The 14,853-nt window shown below is 40.4% G+C and overlaps 1 protein-coding gene across 1 annotated transcript in view; it reads left to right on the forward strand.

The window, feature by feature from the left end:
* KCNH1 (potassium voltage-gated channel subfamily H member 1) overlaps nucleotides 1–14,853 on the forward strand; it is a 356,052-nt gene that overhangs the window by 71,934 nt on the left and 269,265 nt on the right. The window contains exon 6 of the mRNA XM_087439445.1: nucleotides 1,289–1,681. Coding sequence (XP_087295571.1) covers nucleotides 1,289–1,681 — 393 coding nt within the window. The remainder of the gene's footprint in view (nucleotides 1–1,288; nucleotides 1,682–14,853) is intronic.

Here is a 14,853-nt window from a genome sequence, read left to right on the forward strand (position 1 = left end):
TTCCTTAAAAACCTGTTATGTTAGTTAGGAAAATGTAACCTCGATGTGGAACAGCATGTGTTTTTAATCCAGCTAGACCTAGTTTGGGATCCTGGTTCCATCTTTTGCTAACTGTATGACCTTGGAGTTCAGTCAGTCACTTAAAAACCTTCCTGTAGTGCCTACTTTGGACCAGCTACTGTGCTGAGTTTTTGGAATAAAGTAGTGGGTACCTTTCATTGCTTCCTTTTCTTCGCTTTCTAGCTATCAGCAAGTCCAGCTGGTTTTACTTCAAAAATTTATCCAAAAACAGACTACTTTTCTCCATCACACCATCTTTTTTCCCAGGCTGTTATAATAGGTTCCCTGATTCTGTTCTTCCCTCTAACCTTTTGTCTCAATTCATTATTTATATAGCAGCCAGGGTGATCTTTTAAAAACATATATCAGATTATCATTCTCCTGCTTAAAACCCTCCTGTTATACTCAGAAATACTGAGAATAAAATGCAACACCTTCTCAGGGTCCATTAGATCCTGTTTCGTCTGGTTTCTGCTTCTGCGTCGAGCTCATCGTCATCCCTTTCCCCTCATTCAGCATGCTTCAGTCGCACTGGAATTCTTTCTTTTCCTGAAATTATCAAGCTTGTCCCACCTGGGGGTCATTACATCAGTTATGCTCTCTGCCTCAGATAATTTTTCCACACAAGTTTGAATGGCTGATTCTTTGTTGTCATTCAGATTTCCCTTCAAACACTCTGCCTCCTCCATTCATCAAGTCACATGCTATCAAATCACTGCGTCTCCCCCGCCTCTTATTTAGTTCTTATCACAATTTGAAATTATCTTGATTTGTCTACTAGGCTCAGCTCCATGAGAGAAGGAATTGTGCTATTTTCTTCCTTGCTGTATGTCCAGTGTCTATAACAGTTCCTGGCACACAGCAATAAATATTTGTTGAGAAAAGTTGCTTAATTCTCTTGAGCCTCAGTTTATCACTTGTCACCTAGAATAATAATTGGCTAATAAAACAAGGTTGTGTTTAAAATTAAGTGAGATGATAAATATATGTGAAGTATTTAGTACAATTCTTGGCTCACAGGAAGCCAAATGATAGTTTGTCGTTGTTTCATTATGATTATTTGTTATAATGTTCACTTCCATTCTCCCATACCCCTCCAGTACCTGTTCTTGCACCTAATGATCTATCTGGAGTGTCATGAGTATTTGTCAATGATGGATGCTGACTGGTTAGATGCTTGCAATGAAGTCCTAACGCAGTGTTCTCTTGGCCATGTTTTTCTGTACAGGTCCTGCAGCTGGGCTCAGACATCCTTCCCCAATACAAGCAAGAGGCACCAAAGACTCCCCCTCACATCATCTTACATTACTGTGTTTTTAAGACCACGTGGGATTGGATCATCTTGATCTTAACCTTCTACACAGCCATCTTGGTCCCTTACAATGTCTCCTTTAAAACCAGGCAGAACAACGTGGCCTGGCTGGTTGTGGATAGCATCGTGGATGTCATCTTCTTGGTGGACATTGTGCTGAATTTTCATACTACCTTTGTTGGACCAGCGGGGGAGGTGATTTCCGACCCCAAACTCATCCGCATGAACTACCTGAAGACGTGGTTTGTGATTGACCTTCTGTCCTGTTTGCCCTATGATGTCATCAACGCTTTTGAGAACGTGGATGAGGTTAGTGCCTTTATGGGTGATCCAGGGAAGATTGGTTTTGCTGATCAGATTCCACCACCCCTGGAGGGGAGAGAGAGTCAGGTACATCCCTCAAATCTCAGACCTTGTTGTCATGTCTTTAAAGCTGAATTAAATGTGGGTGGTCAACAGAAGAGTAATTGAACGGGTGGGAACTAGCATGACTGATGTCCGGAGCAGAGGGAGCATGCTTGACAAATATCCTCGCCTGCTGTTCTTGTCCTCTGGAGGCTGGGACACCCTGCATGTCAGTGAATGGATGTGGAAGAGACCAAAGGCTTCCCTCCTACTCCACATGGAGTGCAAGCCGCTGGCTCGGGGGTGGTGGGGCTGCAGAAGCAGGCATGCATTGTCACTGTGCTGGTGAATCTTTCACTCGGTATGCAATTGCTGAATGTCTACCTATTCATTATTATAATTATGGGGACTTTTCTATCATCTGCTGCTGACCTCTGGCTGTTTCGTAGCTAATTAACTCTTGGCAGCAGAGACGCTATTTTCCCCCATATTTGCTTGCTTGCTTTTTTTTTTTTTTTTTTTTTTGGTAAATGTTGGAAAAGAAGGAGTTGTTTCTCTGCTAAAATGAGTTTTGGAGGTGACCTGTGGCATTCAGTTTTCCATGCTTCTTCCTTGCCTAAATTTGTGGAGGTCGTCAGGCTATGGTTAAGTTAGGCTCTTGTGGTAAGAGGAGTAGGGTTGTTATTGGATTACGCTGTTTGGACTCTTAGTCCTGCAGGCCATGGAAAGAATTAAAAGACGATAAATACCCTGTAAATGTGTTGGAATCAGGACACGCTTAAACAGTCAGTGAATAGGTGCCTGGGACCTGTTGCAGCAGGAAGGGGCTGGGCCGCTGGGCTGGTTAAAGTGATTTTCCCCTTTGAAAAAGCAAGGATGTCAAATCATTGCAAAGGAAAATGTCAAATTCTTATCTGGTTTAAGTGTTCTATGGGGATTTTTCTTCCTTTTTCCTACTCCTTAGTTGACACTCCAGATGGATTAAGATAAGGCAGTTCATCTGGTCAACCTTCAGTCTCATATGGCAATGGGCCCTCCTTGCCTCACATTACAGAGAGTCCCAGAGGTCTCAGTCTGGCTGGGCTGTTAACTGAGCGGGTAATCCAGGAAGCCATCGGGAGGCAGAGTTACGGGAAAACACGTTCTCAGGGCTGAAGGGCTAGTGGGACTCAGCCTTGAGATAGTTGGAAGAAACAGTCAGCTCCCTGCCAGGATAACAGGACCAGGCCAGTGACTCTATGTCTTGCTGGTGGCATAACAATGCCCCTCTGCCTTCAGATCAGTACCAGCAGTGGGCGAGGACTCCAGCCTCTCCCTTTGTGAGAACCCAACTACCTACCACTTCTGTCTCCAGTGAAGAGGAGATGATGTTCAGATGCTCTAGACTTAGAACAGCCCCTGCTTTTATCTGTGTGGTATGTTTTAATATACTTTAAAGTCCCAGGGAATAATTTTCTGGGTTGTGTGTGTTGATTTTGTAGGGGGATTAAATGAGTTCAGACTGATCATTTACAAGAAGAAAATCCTCCCTAAAGTGAACATTGGGATTTTTAAATGTGAATTTTAGTACATGTTGGGAATGATATTTTTCTCCGTGAACACATTTCTAGAAAATTTTATGTTAGTTAGTGAGGAAAATATGATCATTTTGGCTTAGATAATTCAAATGAATTATTTCAACTAAAAGAGCTTCTTATGCACACATATGGGAAAGGAAATTTAACTTTAAAAAAACCATGCAAGCTTTTAAAATAAACCATTTGCTATTTATAGCAATGGCATTGAAATTTTGCAGATATCTAGAACAGTTCTTTGGCTTCCCTGGGTTCTTATTAAACATTGACAGAGCTATAAACACGTATGTAAATGTGTTAAAAGTACCTTGTAGGTTAGCAGAACAGAGAGCTTCTCCCCAGACACTGTGTATGTTGGGTTGGAACTCCTTTGTCATTAATTGTAAGGACCCCTGACATGGCTTCTGATTTCCAGATTCATTAAATAGATTGTAGGTACGAAAAACATGATTTATCTGTAGCTTTCTAGTTGGTGAAGAGTTTAGCATCAAAGCCTTACTACCATTTGTTGATCACAAATAATAGTATGAATATTAAGGGGCTGTAGCTATGATTTGCTTCCATAAACACTTGATTTTATATTTAGTAATTCCTTTTAAAGCTTTGGCTAACACCTGAAATAATGCCTTTTGTGGTGGTGTTAGGGGAGATCATTGTGAGGAAACTGAAGATTTGGCTTCTAGTCCTCTTGGTATCACCTATTAGGACAGCTGGGAACCATGTGCGTGTCATTTAGCCTTTCTGGAGTACAGTTTTCTTACCTACATCTTGGGGAAAATACTACCTTTCTTGCCTGAAGGCATGGCATTTGGGCAGTGGATTATTTAAATTCCCTGCTAGCTGCAAAGCTAGAGTTTGGTGAGTTCTAAAATCTCACATGTGTTAGTCTCACCTCCAGAAGCTGATTCTAAAAACAAGAGGCCCAGCACCCTGACCTCCTACCTGCAGTGGGGGTGGGAGGAAAGTGGGTTGGGATGAGGGCACTTAGCAGGTTAGGATAAGTAGACCTATTGAAAGTCAGAGCCCAGTAGGACCATGGAGGTCATCTAGTTCAACTCTTTCATCTCACAAATAAGGAAGCAGACTTAGGGGGAATATGACTCACTCAAGATGGCACAGCAAATCATATGGTCACAGCAGTAATGAGTCCGCTTTTGACTCTTCTCTGTTCTTAACAGTGACAGAGTTGATAAAATAGGGACAAAACACTGAAGGACACAGTTGAGTTAAAACTGACCAAGAAGTTTCTGATGTGTGTGGCTCACCCCTTGCTTGGTTGTGGTGGTGGGGACGTTGGGCACTGGGCACAGGGAAGTGGACAGTGGAAGTGTTGGTGATGAGATGGGCAGTTTAAGATGTTCGCCAAGGGACAGACCTGGCATGGTTTTCCAGGCACAGGCCTTTTGTTAAAAGGAAGCATAGAATTAGTGGGAATGAAGGGCTGGTGGGGCTTAGAGGAGGTAGGGAGGTCATGAAGAGCACCCTACCCGTCAAACCTGGATTAAGCTGGGGGAAAATCCCCTCGATAGGAGAATTCCGATTAATGGCTCAGTGGGTTCACTTTTACCACGTGCTATCTTCTTACTCACGCTGTTGTGTAGTCACTAATCTAAGATTGCAGCTCCCTCTGCTTGAGGCCCTTTCTCTGGGAGAGTGTGGGGAAAAATAAGAAATTATTGACTCATTTCTCATAAAAGAATTCTCTCTGGTGTCCTTCTAATTATGCCATTGGAATTATGTCCCAGTGGAGACCACCAAAGAAGTGGGGAATGAGCGGTGGTGGCTTTGCCATCTGTGTGTGTGTAGAGTTGGAGGGGAGGTCTGGGTGTTGGGGAGGGGAGCTCTTAAAATGAAAGGATTGGACCCACCCAATGCTTGGGTCAACAAAGAACCAGGTTAAATTGCTAAAGCCAGCAACTGTTAATTCAGCCCTGTGGATATAGCCCCTCTCCATGATTTAAGCCACACAAATGACCCCTTTTGGCTCAACTTGTTTCACTTATGTAGATGGCCTACATTTGCGTCATTCCCCAGTCTGTTGGTAATCATCTGTTGTGGAGCCTGTTTGAGAATATGTTTGCACATTAGTTAAACTGGTTAGAGGACAAAAGGTCTAGAAACTGGGTGAACCAAAGCTTGGAATGGGTATTCTGAAGCAAAAGCCAAATGAGTTTCTTTCAACTCATGGATTAATGGTGGAATTATTATTCACCAAGCATATTCCCTCTCCTAAGGAAACGTTATTGCTTGTTGCCATTGGAGTGTGGAAGTGCAAAGGGGAGAATGGAGCCAATCATGCTATCTTCCAGGTCACAATTCTGGTGCCTTGGGGCCTGGAAGAGGCCAAGAATTTCCTTCCATCCCTGGCTCTGTCACCTCAGACAGCAGCATGACCAGCTAGTGCTGGTGACACAGCTGACACTTCCCAAGAGCCCTTTCTCATGAGAGATGCTCACCTTAGAGCAGAACAGGACCAAAGTGTGCTGATGAAAGGTAATAGCACTGACAACAGCTTCCCTTTATCTAGTGCTCTTAACTTTCCAAAATACTTGCACACAGATTGTCTTTCTTCTAGCTCTGTGGCAGTGAAGAAACTGCCCTGAACTGGGAGGCAATGTGGCAGCCAGGTGTGGCTCTGCCACCCAGCTGTGAAAACTTACAAAAGTCATTTCATCTCCCGGGACTTTGCTTGCCTCACCTATAAGATGGGTCCAACCCAGCTGGAACCTTCTGTGGCTCTAGGGCAGGTATTATTATCTGTGCTCTGCAGCTGTGGGGAAAGGGCCAGGTGGTCCTTTTGCCTGATGGCAGCAGGTTTGAGGTAGTAAAACTAGACTCTGGTCTCTTGACTCCTAGACCCATGCTTTTCCCTGCAGGTCCTGCTGCCTCATCAAAGATCTGGAGACAGAGTGGACCAGGCTGCGCATTTCATTCCCTGGGCCCCCCTCTCTGAATTGTTGCCTGGCATAGCCCCTTCTGTCTCCCTCTTCCGCAGCTGAGGGTGAGAGATTTGGGTGGTCAGCCTGGGTGACCCTAAGTCGAGGTTGCAGTGCATGTGTGCAGGTCTGGACGGTGAGCATGGAGGTCGGAAGTGACTCTAAGGGCTGGTTGCCCACCTTGCTTATCTCTCCTTGGCAGGTGGGCTCCCCTCCGGGTTCTTCTAGGTTCACTATTCCCAGCTCTTCCATGATTTCCTTATCACTGATGCTGAAAGCAAATTGGACCCATGTACATTGCTCGTTCTCTTAATTTGTGGTTGTCAGTCCTCACCTGTGGTTTCTACTTAGGTAGATGGACACCATTTCAGTTTTCATGCAGGTCACTCCTCTGCTGTCCAGTTGAAAGCTGGTAGGAATGTCAGCTAAAAGTCATAGGATGACTTTTCTTTCCTAGAATCCCTGTAGTACAGGCAATCCCTGTGGCTTGGAGTAGCAAACATTTTTTTATTAATAGACTATTTTTCAGAGAAGTTTTAGGTTTATAGAGAAATAGAGCAGAAAGTACAGACTGCCTCCACCACTCACAGTTTCCCCTATTATTAGTATCTTGCATTAGGGTGGTACATTTGTTACATCCGATACTGATACATTATTATTAGCTGAAGTCCATAGTTTATGTTAGGGTTCACTCTTTGTAGTATGCGTTCTATGGGTTTTGACAAATGGATAATGACATGTGTCCACCATTATGTATCATACGGAGTAGTTTCAGTGCTTTAAACATCCTCTGTGCTTCACATATTCATCTCTCCTTCCCCTCTAACCCTTGGCAACCACTGATCTTTTTACTGTCTTCATAGTTTTGCCTTTTCCAGAATATCGTAATGTTGAAATCATATAGTATGTAGCCTATTTAGATTGGCTTCATTCATTTATTGGCTTCTTTAAGTTCCTCCATGTCTTTTGAGGCTTATCTGATAGCTCATTTCTTTTTATTGCTGAATAATATTCCATTGTACGGATGTACCATCATTTGTTTATCTATTCAGTAATAGGAATTTAAAAAAAAAACCCATTACTGAATAGCGTTGGTTATTTAAGCCTGATCAGTGCAGGCCTTGTTCTGGGATTTCCTCCTCCTCTAGGTCCCTTGAACATGGAAAGTGGAGAGGAGTTGAGACACTGGCATGCAGACCAGCCTGTCTTGGCAGCCTGTGGTATCTCCTGGATAAAAATCAACAGTGTTTAATCCAAGTTGTTATGTCTGATAATACAATGGACAGGAGAATGGAATTCTATTATAGGATCCTCACATTTCATACTCGTTTCCTTGGTATTTCTATCTTTTATGTTTGTGCTGAGTATTCCTACCGTCCAATTATGTTGGCAAAAAGAGGACAAAACCAGACATGTGTAGTTTCCATCCGCGTGTCTTGTTAGCGGCAGGAGGTGCTGCTGATGGATGTGTTTCTCTTTTGATGATGGTGATTTGCCAGCAGTGGCCAGTGGCTGAGGCGTGATTTCAGTGGTGTTATCAATGTTGCCACTGTCCCCATGGTGGCAATATTGTTGTCTCCTCTCTCTCACCCACAAGGAGAATCCAGCATAGAACTTTTCCTCTTACTTTTATTTATTTTTTAAATCAGTCTTCTTCCTGATTTGTGCTCACAGTTTGTGAAGGATTGTGGAGGTTACATGCCTCTTGTTCAGGCAGAGGCTTCAGATGGAAGGCTGGACTGTGGGCGCTGTACCTTGCACCGACACCTGAATCATGGTCGTCCTTGGGTGTGTGTGTGCAGGAGCAGGGGAGTGGCCAGTGGGAGCGTTTTTAATAGCAGGAAGTTGATCCAGGGTGGCTTCCAGGAAGCAGTGATTTACAGCAGTGAAACTCTGATTCCAGAATTTTAAAAAACATAAAAGTTAATGGTGCTCTAAGACAATGCAAGAGTGTTGCAACTTGGGAGCATAATAGACTCGGCTGCAATGCCTGATTGCCCTCTGCTCTCATACTCTCTGTCCTCTCCCACGCTCCTTTCTGGCCAACCCAAGTTCCACTTCTCTTTTAATTCTCCACCAACTTTTCGTGTTACCTCTTTAAGGTTGTTCCTTCTTTAAAGAAATTTTATTGACTTACGTGATAGAGGATGAGAATACAACTCCTCAAGGACCCCCAGTCTAGTGGGGGCCATGGATAAGAGACACTGCCAGAGAATGTGAGATGTGCTGTTCCAGGGGTCAGCCCTGGGTGTTATGGTTTACTAAGGGGGAGCACTTAGCCTAGCAATAGAATCCAGGAAGGCTTCCTGGAGGAGGTGATGAGTTAGTCTGGTGAGGAATAAGGAGCATTCTTGGAAGAGGAGAGAGCATGTGCAGAGGGGTGTGCTTTTGGGGATAAGCAAGGCATTCATTACGTCTGAAGCAGAGTCAGCGTTGGGGGAGGGAGGAGTGGTGAGAGAGAGATGCAAGATCCAGTGGTAGAATCCCAGAGTCTTGCCAACGAGTTTATGTTCTACCATGTGGTTGAAAGGAAACCATCAAAGTTTTTCATTAGGTGTGTGACATGATCTGGCTTTGATTTTGAAGACATAGCCAGGCAGCAGTGGTGAGAATGAGAGGGAAGTGACATGTGTCTCCACTTCCCCTCTTCTTGTTCCATTAAACCCACTGCTGTCAGGCTGTTACCTCCCCCACTGCACTGAAGCAACCCCCTGCCCCCCGCCCTAAATCTCCTGTTCCTCTGGCCCTCAGTCCTAATGCCTGGCCAAACCCCCACCCTGAACCCTGATTGGACCCAGTTCTCTGGCTCCTCTGTGCTGTGCTCCAGAGCCTCAGTGTGACTGGAGAACTCCATCACCAGGTAGACCCACCCTTAGTGTACTTGGAACCCCCACTGTGTTTCCCCAGGCAGTGCGCTCCAAGCCTGTTACCTCCACCACTGCACTGAGCCTTGGTTGTAAATCAAGTGACTGTGCATGTGGGGGTTTATTTTTGGACTCTATTATGATCCATTAGTTTGTCTATTCTTATGCCGATACCACACTGAGTTAATTAGCATAGCGTGATAGTAAGTATTAAAATCGGTTACCTTTGTTCTTTTTCTTCAAGATGGCCACGTCTATTCCAGGTCTTTTGCACATCCATATACAAATTTTAGAGTCAACTTGCCGATTTCCACCCAAACCTAAAAAATCTGTTGGGATTTTGATTGAGATCACATTAAATCTGAAAGCCAAATTTGGAGAGAATAGAAATCTAATATTGAGTTTTCCAAATCGAGACTATTGACTATTCATTTATTTAGGTCTTCTTTAATTTATCTTAGCAATATTTTCTAGTTTTCAGTGTCAAAGTTTTATACATTTTTTCGTCATCGTTGTTAAACTTATTCCTAGATACCTGGTGTTTTTGGTGCTCTGTAAATGGGATTTTCTTTTTTAGTGAGGAAGATTCGCCCTGAGCTAACATCTGTTGCCAATCTTCCTCTTTTTTTTTTTGTTGAGGAAGATTAGCCCTGAGCTAACATCTGTGCCAGTCTTCCTCTATTTTGTACGTGGGTCACCGCCTCAGCATGGCTGACGAGTGGTGTAGGTCCGAACCCGTGAACCCGGGCCGCTGAAGCTGAGTACGCCAACTTAACCACCGCCACAGGGCTGGCTTCTGTGAATGGGATTTTTAACAATTTCATTTCCTAGTTTATTGTTAGTATAGTCACATGCGGCATAATGGCATTTTGGTCAACAACAGATGGCATATACAATAGTGGTCCCATAAGATTAATACCATATAGCCTAGGTATGTAGTAGGCTGTACCGTCTAGGTTTGTGAAGTACACACTATGATGTTCACACAATGATTAAATCGCCTAACGATGCATTTCTTGGAACATGTCCTTGTCATTAAGCAAGGTGTGACTGTGGAAAGTTTTTTTAATTGACTTTGCAGTAAAGTTGCCAGATTTGCTTATTAATTTGAATATTTTTTAGGTTCTTTTGGATTTTTTACGTAAACAATCATGTCTTTGTGAATAAAAACTATTCTATTTGTTTTTGTTCCAAAATTTATACTTTTTAGTTCTTTTTCTTGACTTAGTCCTGGCTGGAATCTCCACTATAATGTTCAATGGAAGTGGAGAGAGTAGATATCCTTGTCTTTTTAATCTCAGGAGGAGTATGTTTGGTATTTTACCATTAAGTATGTTGTTGACTTTAGTTGTTTGTGGTTTGTAAATACTCCTTATTAGATTAAGGAAGGTCTCTTACACACCTAGTTCTCTGAGAATTTTTATTATTAATGGGTTTTGAATTTTACCGAATACCTTTTCTGCATTTATTGAAATAGTATGTTTTTTCTCCTTTCTTTTATTAATGTGGTGAATTGTATTGATTGACTTTTGAATGTTGAATTAAGTGTGCATTCCTGGAATAAACTTTAGTTGGTCATGATGTATTGTCCTTTCCTACATAACTGTAAATGATTTTCTAATATGTTTTTTAGGAATTTAGCATTTACATTCGTGAGAGATATTGGCCTTTAGTATTTTTTTCTTGTTATATCCTTGTCAGGTATATGTAGGGAAGTGTATCCTCTTCTAGTAGTCTCTGGAAGAATTTGTGTAAGATTGGTATTATTTCTTCCTTAAGTAATTCATCAATGAAGTTATCTGGGTCTGAAATTTTCTTTGTGGGAAGATTTTAAATTATACTTTCAATTTCTTTAGCAGATAAAGGACTATTCAGAAATCTGTTTTTTTCTTGTGTCCTTATTTTTAAAGAATATCTCTTGTAAATAAATAGCAAAAGATTGGGTCCTTTTTATTTTTCGAAAATCTGATCCATAAGTATTTGTCTTATAATTGGAATATTTTGTTCACATATTTTTATCATAATTGTTGCTATCATTAGGTTTTAGTCTATCATCTTGCTATTTGTTTTCTACTTCTCATACCTGTTTTTTGGTTCCTTTATTCCTCCTTTCCTACCTTCTTTCGATTAATCAAGTCTTTGTTTATTATTCCATTTAATTTCCTCTCTTTGCATTATCATTGTATATTTTTGTAGTATTCTTTTAGCACTTATCCCCGAGATTACAATTGCATTCTCCACATATTAAAAGCTGTTTAGCTTAGTACTTTTACCACTTTTGGAACAACAGAAGATCTTTACAACAGTTTAATTCTATTTAACCTCCTTCTTGCCCTTTGTGCTATTTTGTTATAAACCTACAATTCTCTGTTATCATTATTGCTTTAAATTGCCAACATTCTTTTATATTTATCCGTATATTTTTCACTCATCTCTTTAGTTTCATATTTCCTTCTGCCATCAATTTCTTTCACCCTGAAGATCTCCTTTAGTTTTTTTCACAGTGCAGTTCTTTTGGTAATGAACTTTTTTTCTATCGTTTGAAAATGTCTTTATTTTGCCTTATTTTCTCTGGGTATGAAATTATAGATTTGCTTTTTTCTTTTTAAATCTTTTAGCAGTTTAAATATGTTATTGCTTCTGATGAGAATTCAGATACCCTTCTATTGTCGTTCTCCTGAATGTGATATGCCTTTTTTCCCTCAACTTCCTTTAAAGTTTTCTCTTTGTTTTTTGTCTTCAACATTTTGACTGTTGAGTTCCTTGGTGTTTTTTTGTTTTTTGTATTCATCTCGCTTCATCTTTGCTGAGCTGCTTGAATTTGTGGATTGATGACTTTGATAATTTTTGGAAAAATCTTGGCTCCTGTTTCTTCACATAATACTTCTGCTCCATTCTCTCTCTTCTCTCCTCCTAGGACTCCAATTATATAAATGTCAGACTGTTTGACTATATTCCACATGTCTCTTCTGTTCTGTTCTTCCTTCTCTTTTCTATCTGTGATTCAGGTTGACTAATTTTTATTGACCTATTTTCTAATTCACGAGTTCTGTCTGCTGCGGTAATCAGTCTGCTGTTAAACCCATCCAATTAGTTCTTAGTTTAAAATATAATTTTCAGTTCTAGAATGCATGTTTGGTTCCGCTTTTTTCCTTTTGTAACAAATTAATTGAGATATAATTCACATATCATACAATTCAGCCCTCTAAAGTATACAATTCAATGGTTTTAGTATATTTACAGAGTTGTACAACCATCACCAAAATCAATTTGAGAATATTTAAAAAAAATTTTAATTGTGATAAAATGCACATAAAATTTACCGTCTTAACCATTTTTAAGTGTACAGTTCAGTGGCGTTAGTACTTTCACATTGTTGTGTTACTATCACTGCTATGCATCCACAGAACTCTTCACCTTGCAAGACTGACACTATACCTATTAAACAATAACTCCCCATTCCTCCTCCTCACAGCCCCTGGAAATCACCATTTTTATTTCCATCTCTATGAGTTTGGCTATTCTCATAATAGGAATCATACAGTATTTGTCTGTTTGTGACTGTCTTATTCCACTTAGCATAATGTTATCAAAGTTCATCCATGTTTTAGCATGTTTCAGAATTTCCTCCTTTTTGTGGCTGAATAATATTCCATTGTATGGATATACCCTATTTTTATCCATTCATCTCTTGTTGGACACTTGAGTTGCTTTCACTTTTTGGCTATTGTGAATAATGCTGCTATGAACACAGGTGTACGTGTATCTATTCAAATCCCTCTTTCAATTCTTTTGGCTATATGCCCAGAAGTGGAATGGCTGGATCATATGGTAATTCTATGTTTAATTTTTTGAGGAACTGCTATATACTCTTTTCCCTGGTGGCTGTACCATCTTACATTCCCACCAGCAGTGCACAAGGCTTCCACTTTCTCCACATCCTCACCAACATTTGTTATTTTCTGTATATAGGCATACTAATGATCGTGAGTAGACATCCTAATAGGTGTGAGGTAGCATTTGATTCCTTTTATAAAAAATAGATTCCGAGACATTTGAGATCATTTTCTTTTCTGGGTTTTCTTCTTCCTCATGCATCTAAATATAGGCAGAGGGAAGTATTCAGAGAGGTAGGAGAAAGAAAACACTGAAAGTTATAGAAGCCACTGGAAGATAAAGTTACAGCAATGAAGGAGTGATCTTCCGAAAGGCGCTACAGGACTCCTGCGTGCTGGGAAAACTTCTGAGCAGATTTGGGTTAGGTGGATCATAGAAGCCTTCTCAGAAAATAAATAAAAAGCCTGTTTGGGAAGGTATTGGAAGAGAGGTGGAAATCTGATGTGGGGGGAAAGGAAAAGGACCACATGAGATCAGAAGGGGGTAAAGGGGCACATGTGTATGGTTACAGATGGAAACTTGACTTTTGGTGGTGAACATGATGCAGTCTATACAGAAGCTGAAATATAATGATGTACACCTGAAATTTACACAATGTTATAAACCAATGTGACCTCAATAAAATAATTAAAGAAAAAGAAAAAAAAAACCTACACACAGGCATGCATGTGGGGCCTAGGGAAAGAGGGGATTTTCTTTGGTTTGTTCTTTATTTGTGAAGTAAGACAAATTGTTAATGAAAAATTAGCCAGTCACTTGTTGTTAGTGAATCTCTTAACTCAAGTGAAACTCTAAAAGGGCAATAGGAGGTCTATGATCTGGCTCTAATTGATGAGAACAGTGATTGGCGGTCTGTGTCAGAGCCACGCAGACATCATAAAATTTCCTCCTACATTATCATGTGATATTTAACTCTGGAGTCCACGTATGTTAGCTTATAAGAGTGCTTCAGGCTGCAGAGGAGAAATATTCTGCTTCAAGGATGTGCTTCCAAGTGAAGTCTGACTATTGGGTAAATTTGAGAGCCTCTGGACAATCTTTAGAAAAAGAATTTTCTCTTTCAAGTTTTATATGTTACCCGTAAAAACTGAGAAAATATAGATGAGGAAATAAAGATTGCCTATAATTTTATCTCACTGTTAACATTTTGGCATATATTGTTTCAAGTCTTTGTTTTTCTTGTAATATGTGCATATATCTGTTTACATGTATTTTGTTAAAATGGAATTACACTGTATGTAGTGAGCTGCAACCCACTTTATTGTCTGAACAATAGGTTTATGTTTCTATGACATTAAATATTCTTTTACAACATGAATTTTAATGTTTATATGATAGTCCCTTGTGTGGACATATCATAATTTGTGTTTGACATTTAGGTAATTTACTTTTTTTGTTTTCTACTTTTTTAATCATCATAAACAATGACACAGAGAATATCTTTGTAAATACATCTATGTCACCTTCCTGGTTATTTCTTTTCTTTTTCTTTCTTTATTGTGCAGTACAGCATGTAAAGAAAGTGCTCAAAACAGACATATGCTGCTCTGTGAATTCTTACAAAGCATCTATGTGGCCATCATCCAGGTCAAGAAATAGAACTTTACCAACACCTCAGACATCCCTCGTCTCCTCCAATCACTTCTCCCTTTCTCCTCCCCAGAAGTAGCCACTATTTTAACACTAGTTTACTCTTGCCTATTTCTGAACTTTATAGAAATGAAATGAGGCAATAATTTATTCTTTTATGTTGTCTTATTTTGTTCAGTGCTACTTTAGAGAGATTCAGGCATATTTTTGAGTGTATCAGCGGTTAGTTCATTGTCATTGTTGCTGGTAACCTAGTGCATTAATATACCTAAATT

Source organism: Ceratotherium simum, chromosome 2 (genome assembly GCF_057802395.1).
Source record: "Ceratotherium simum simum isolate JZ-2026a chromosome 2, ASM5780239v1, whole genome shotgun sequence".
Lineage (NCBI taxonomy): Eukaryota > Metazoa > Chordata > Mammalia > Perissodactyla > Rhinocerotidae > Ceratotherium > Ceratotherium simum.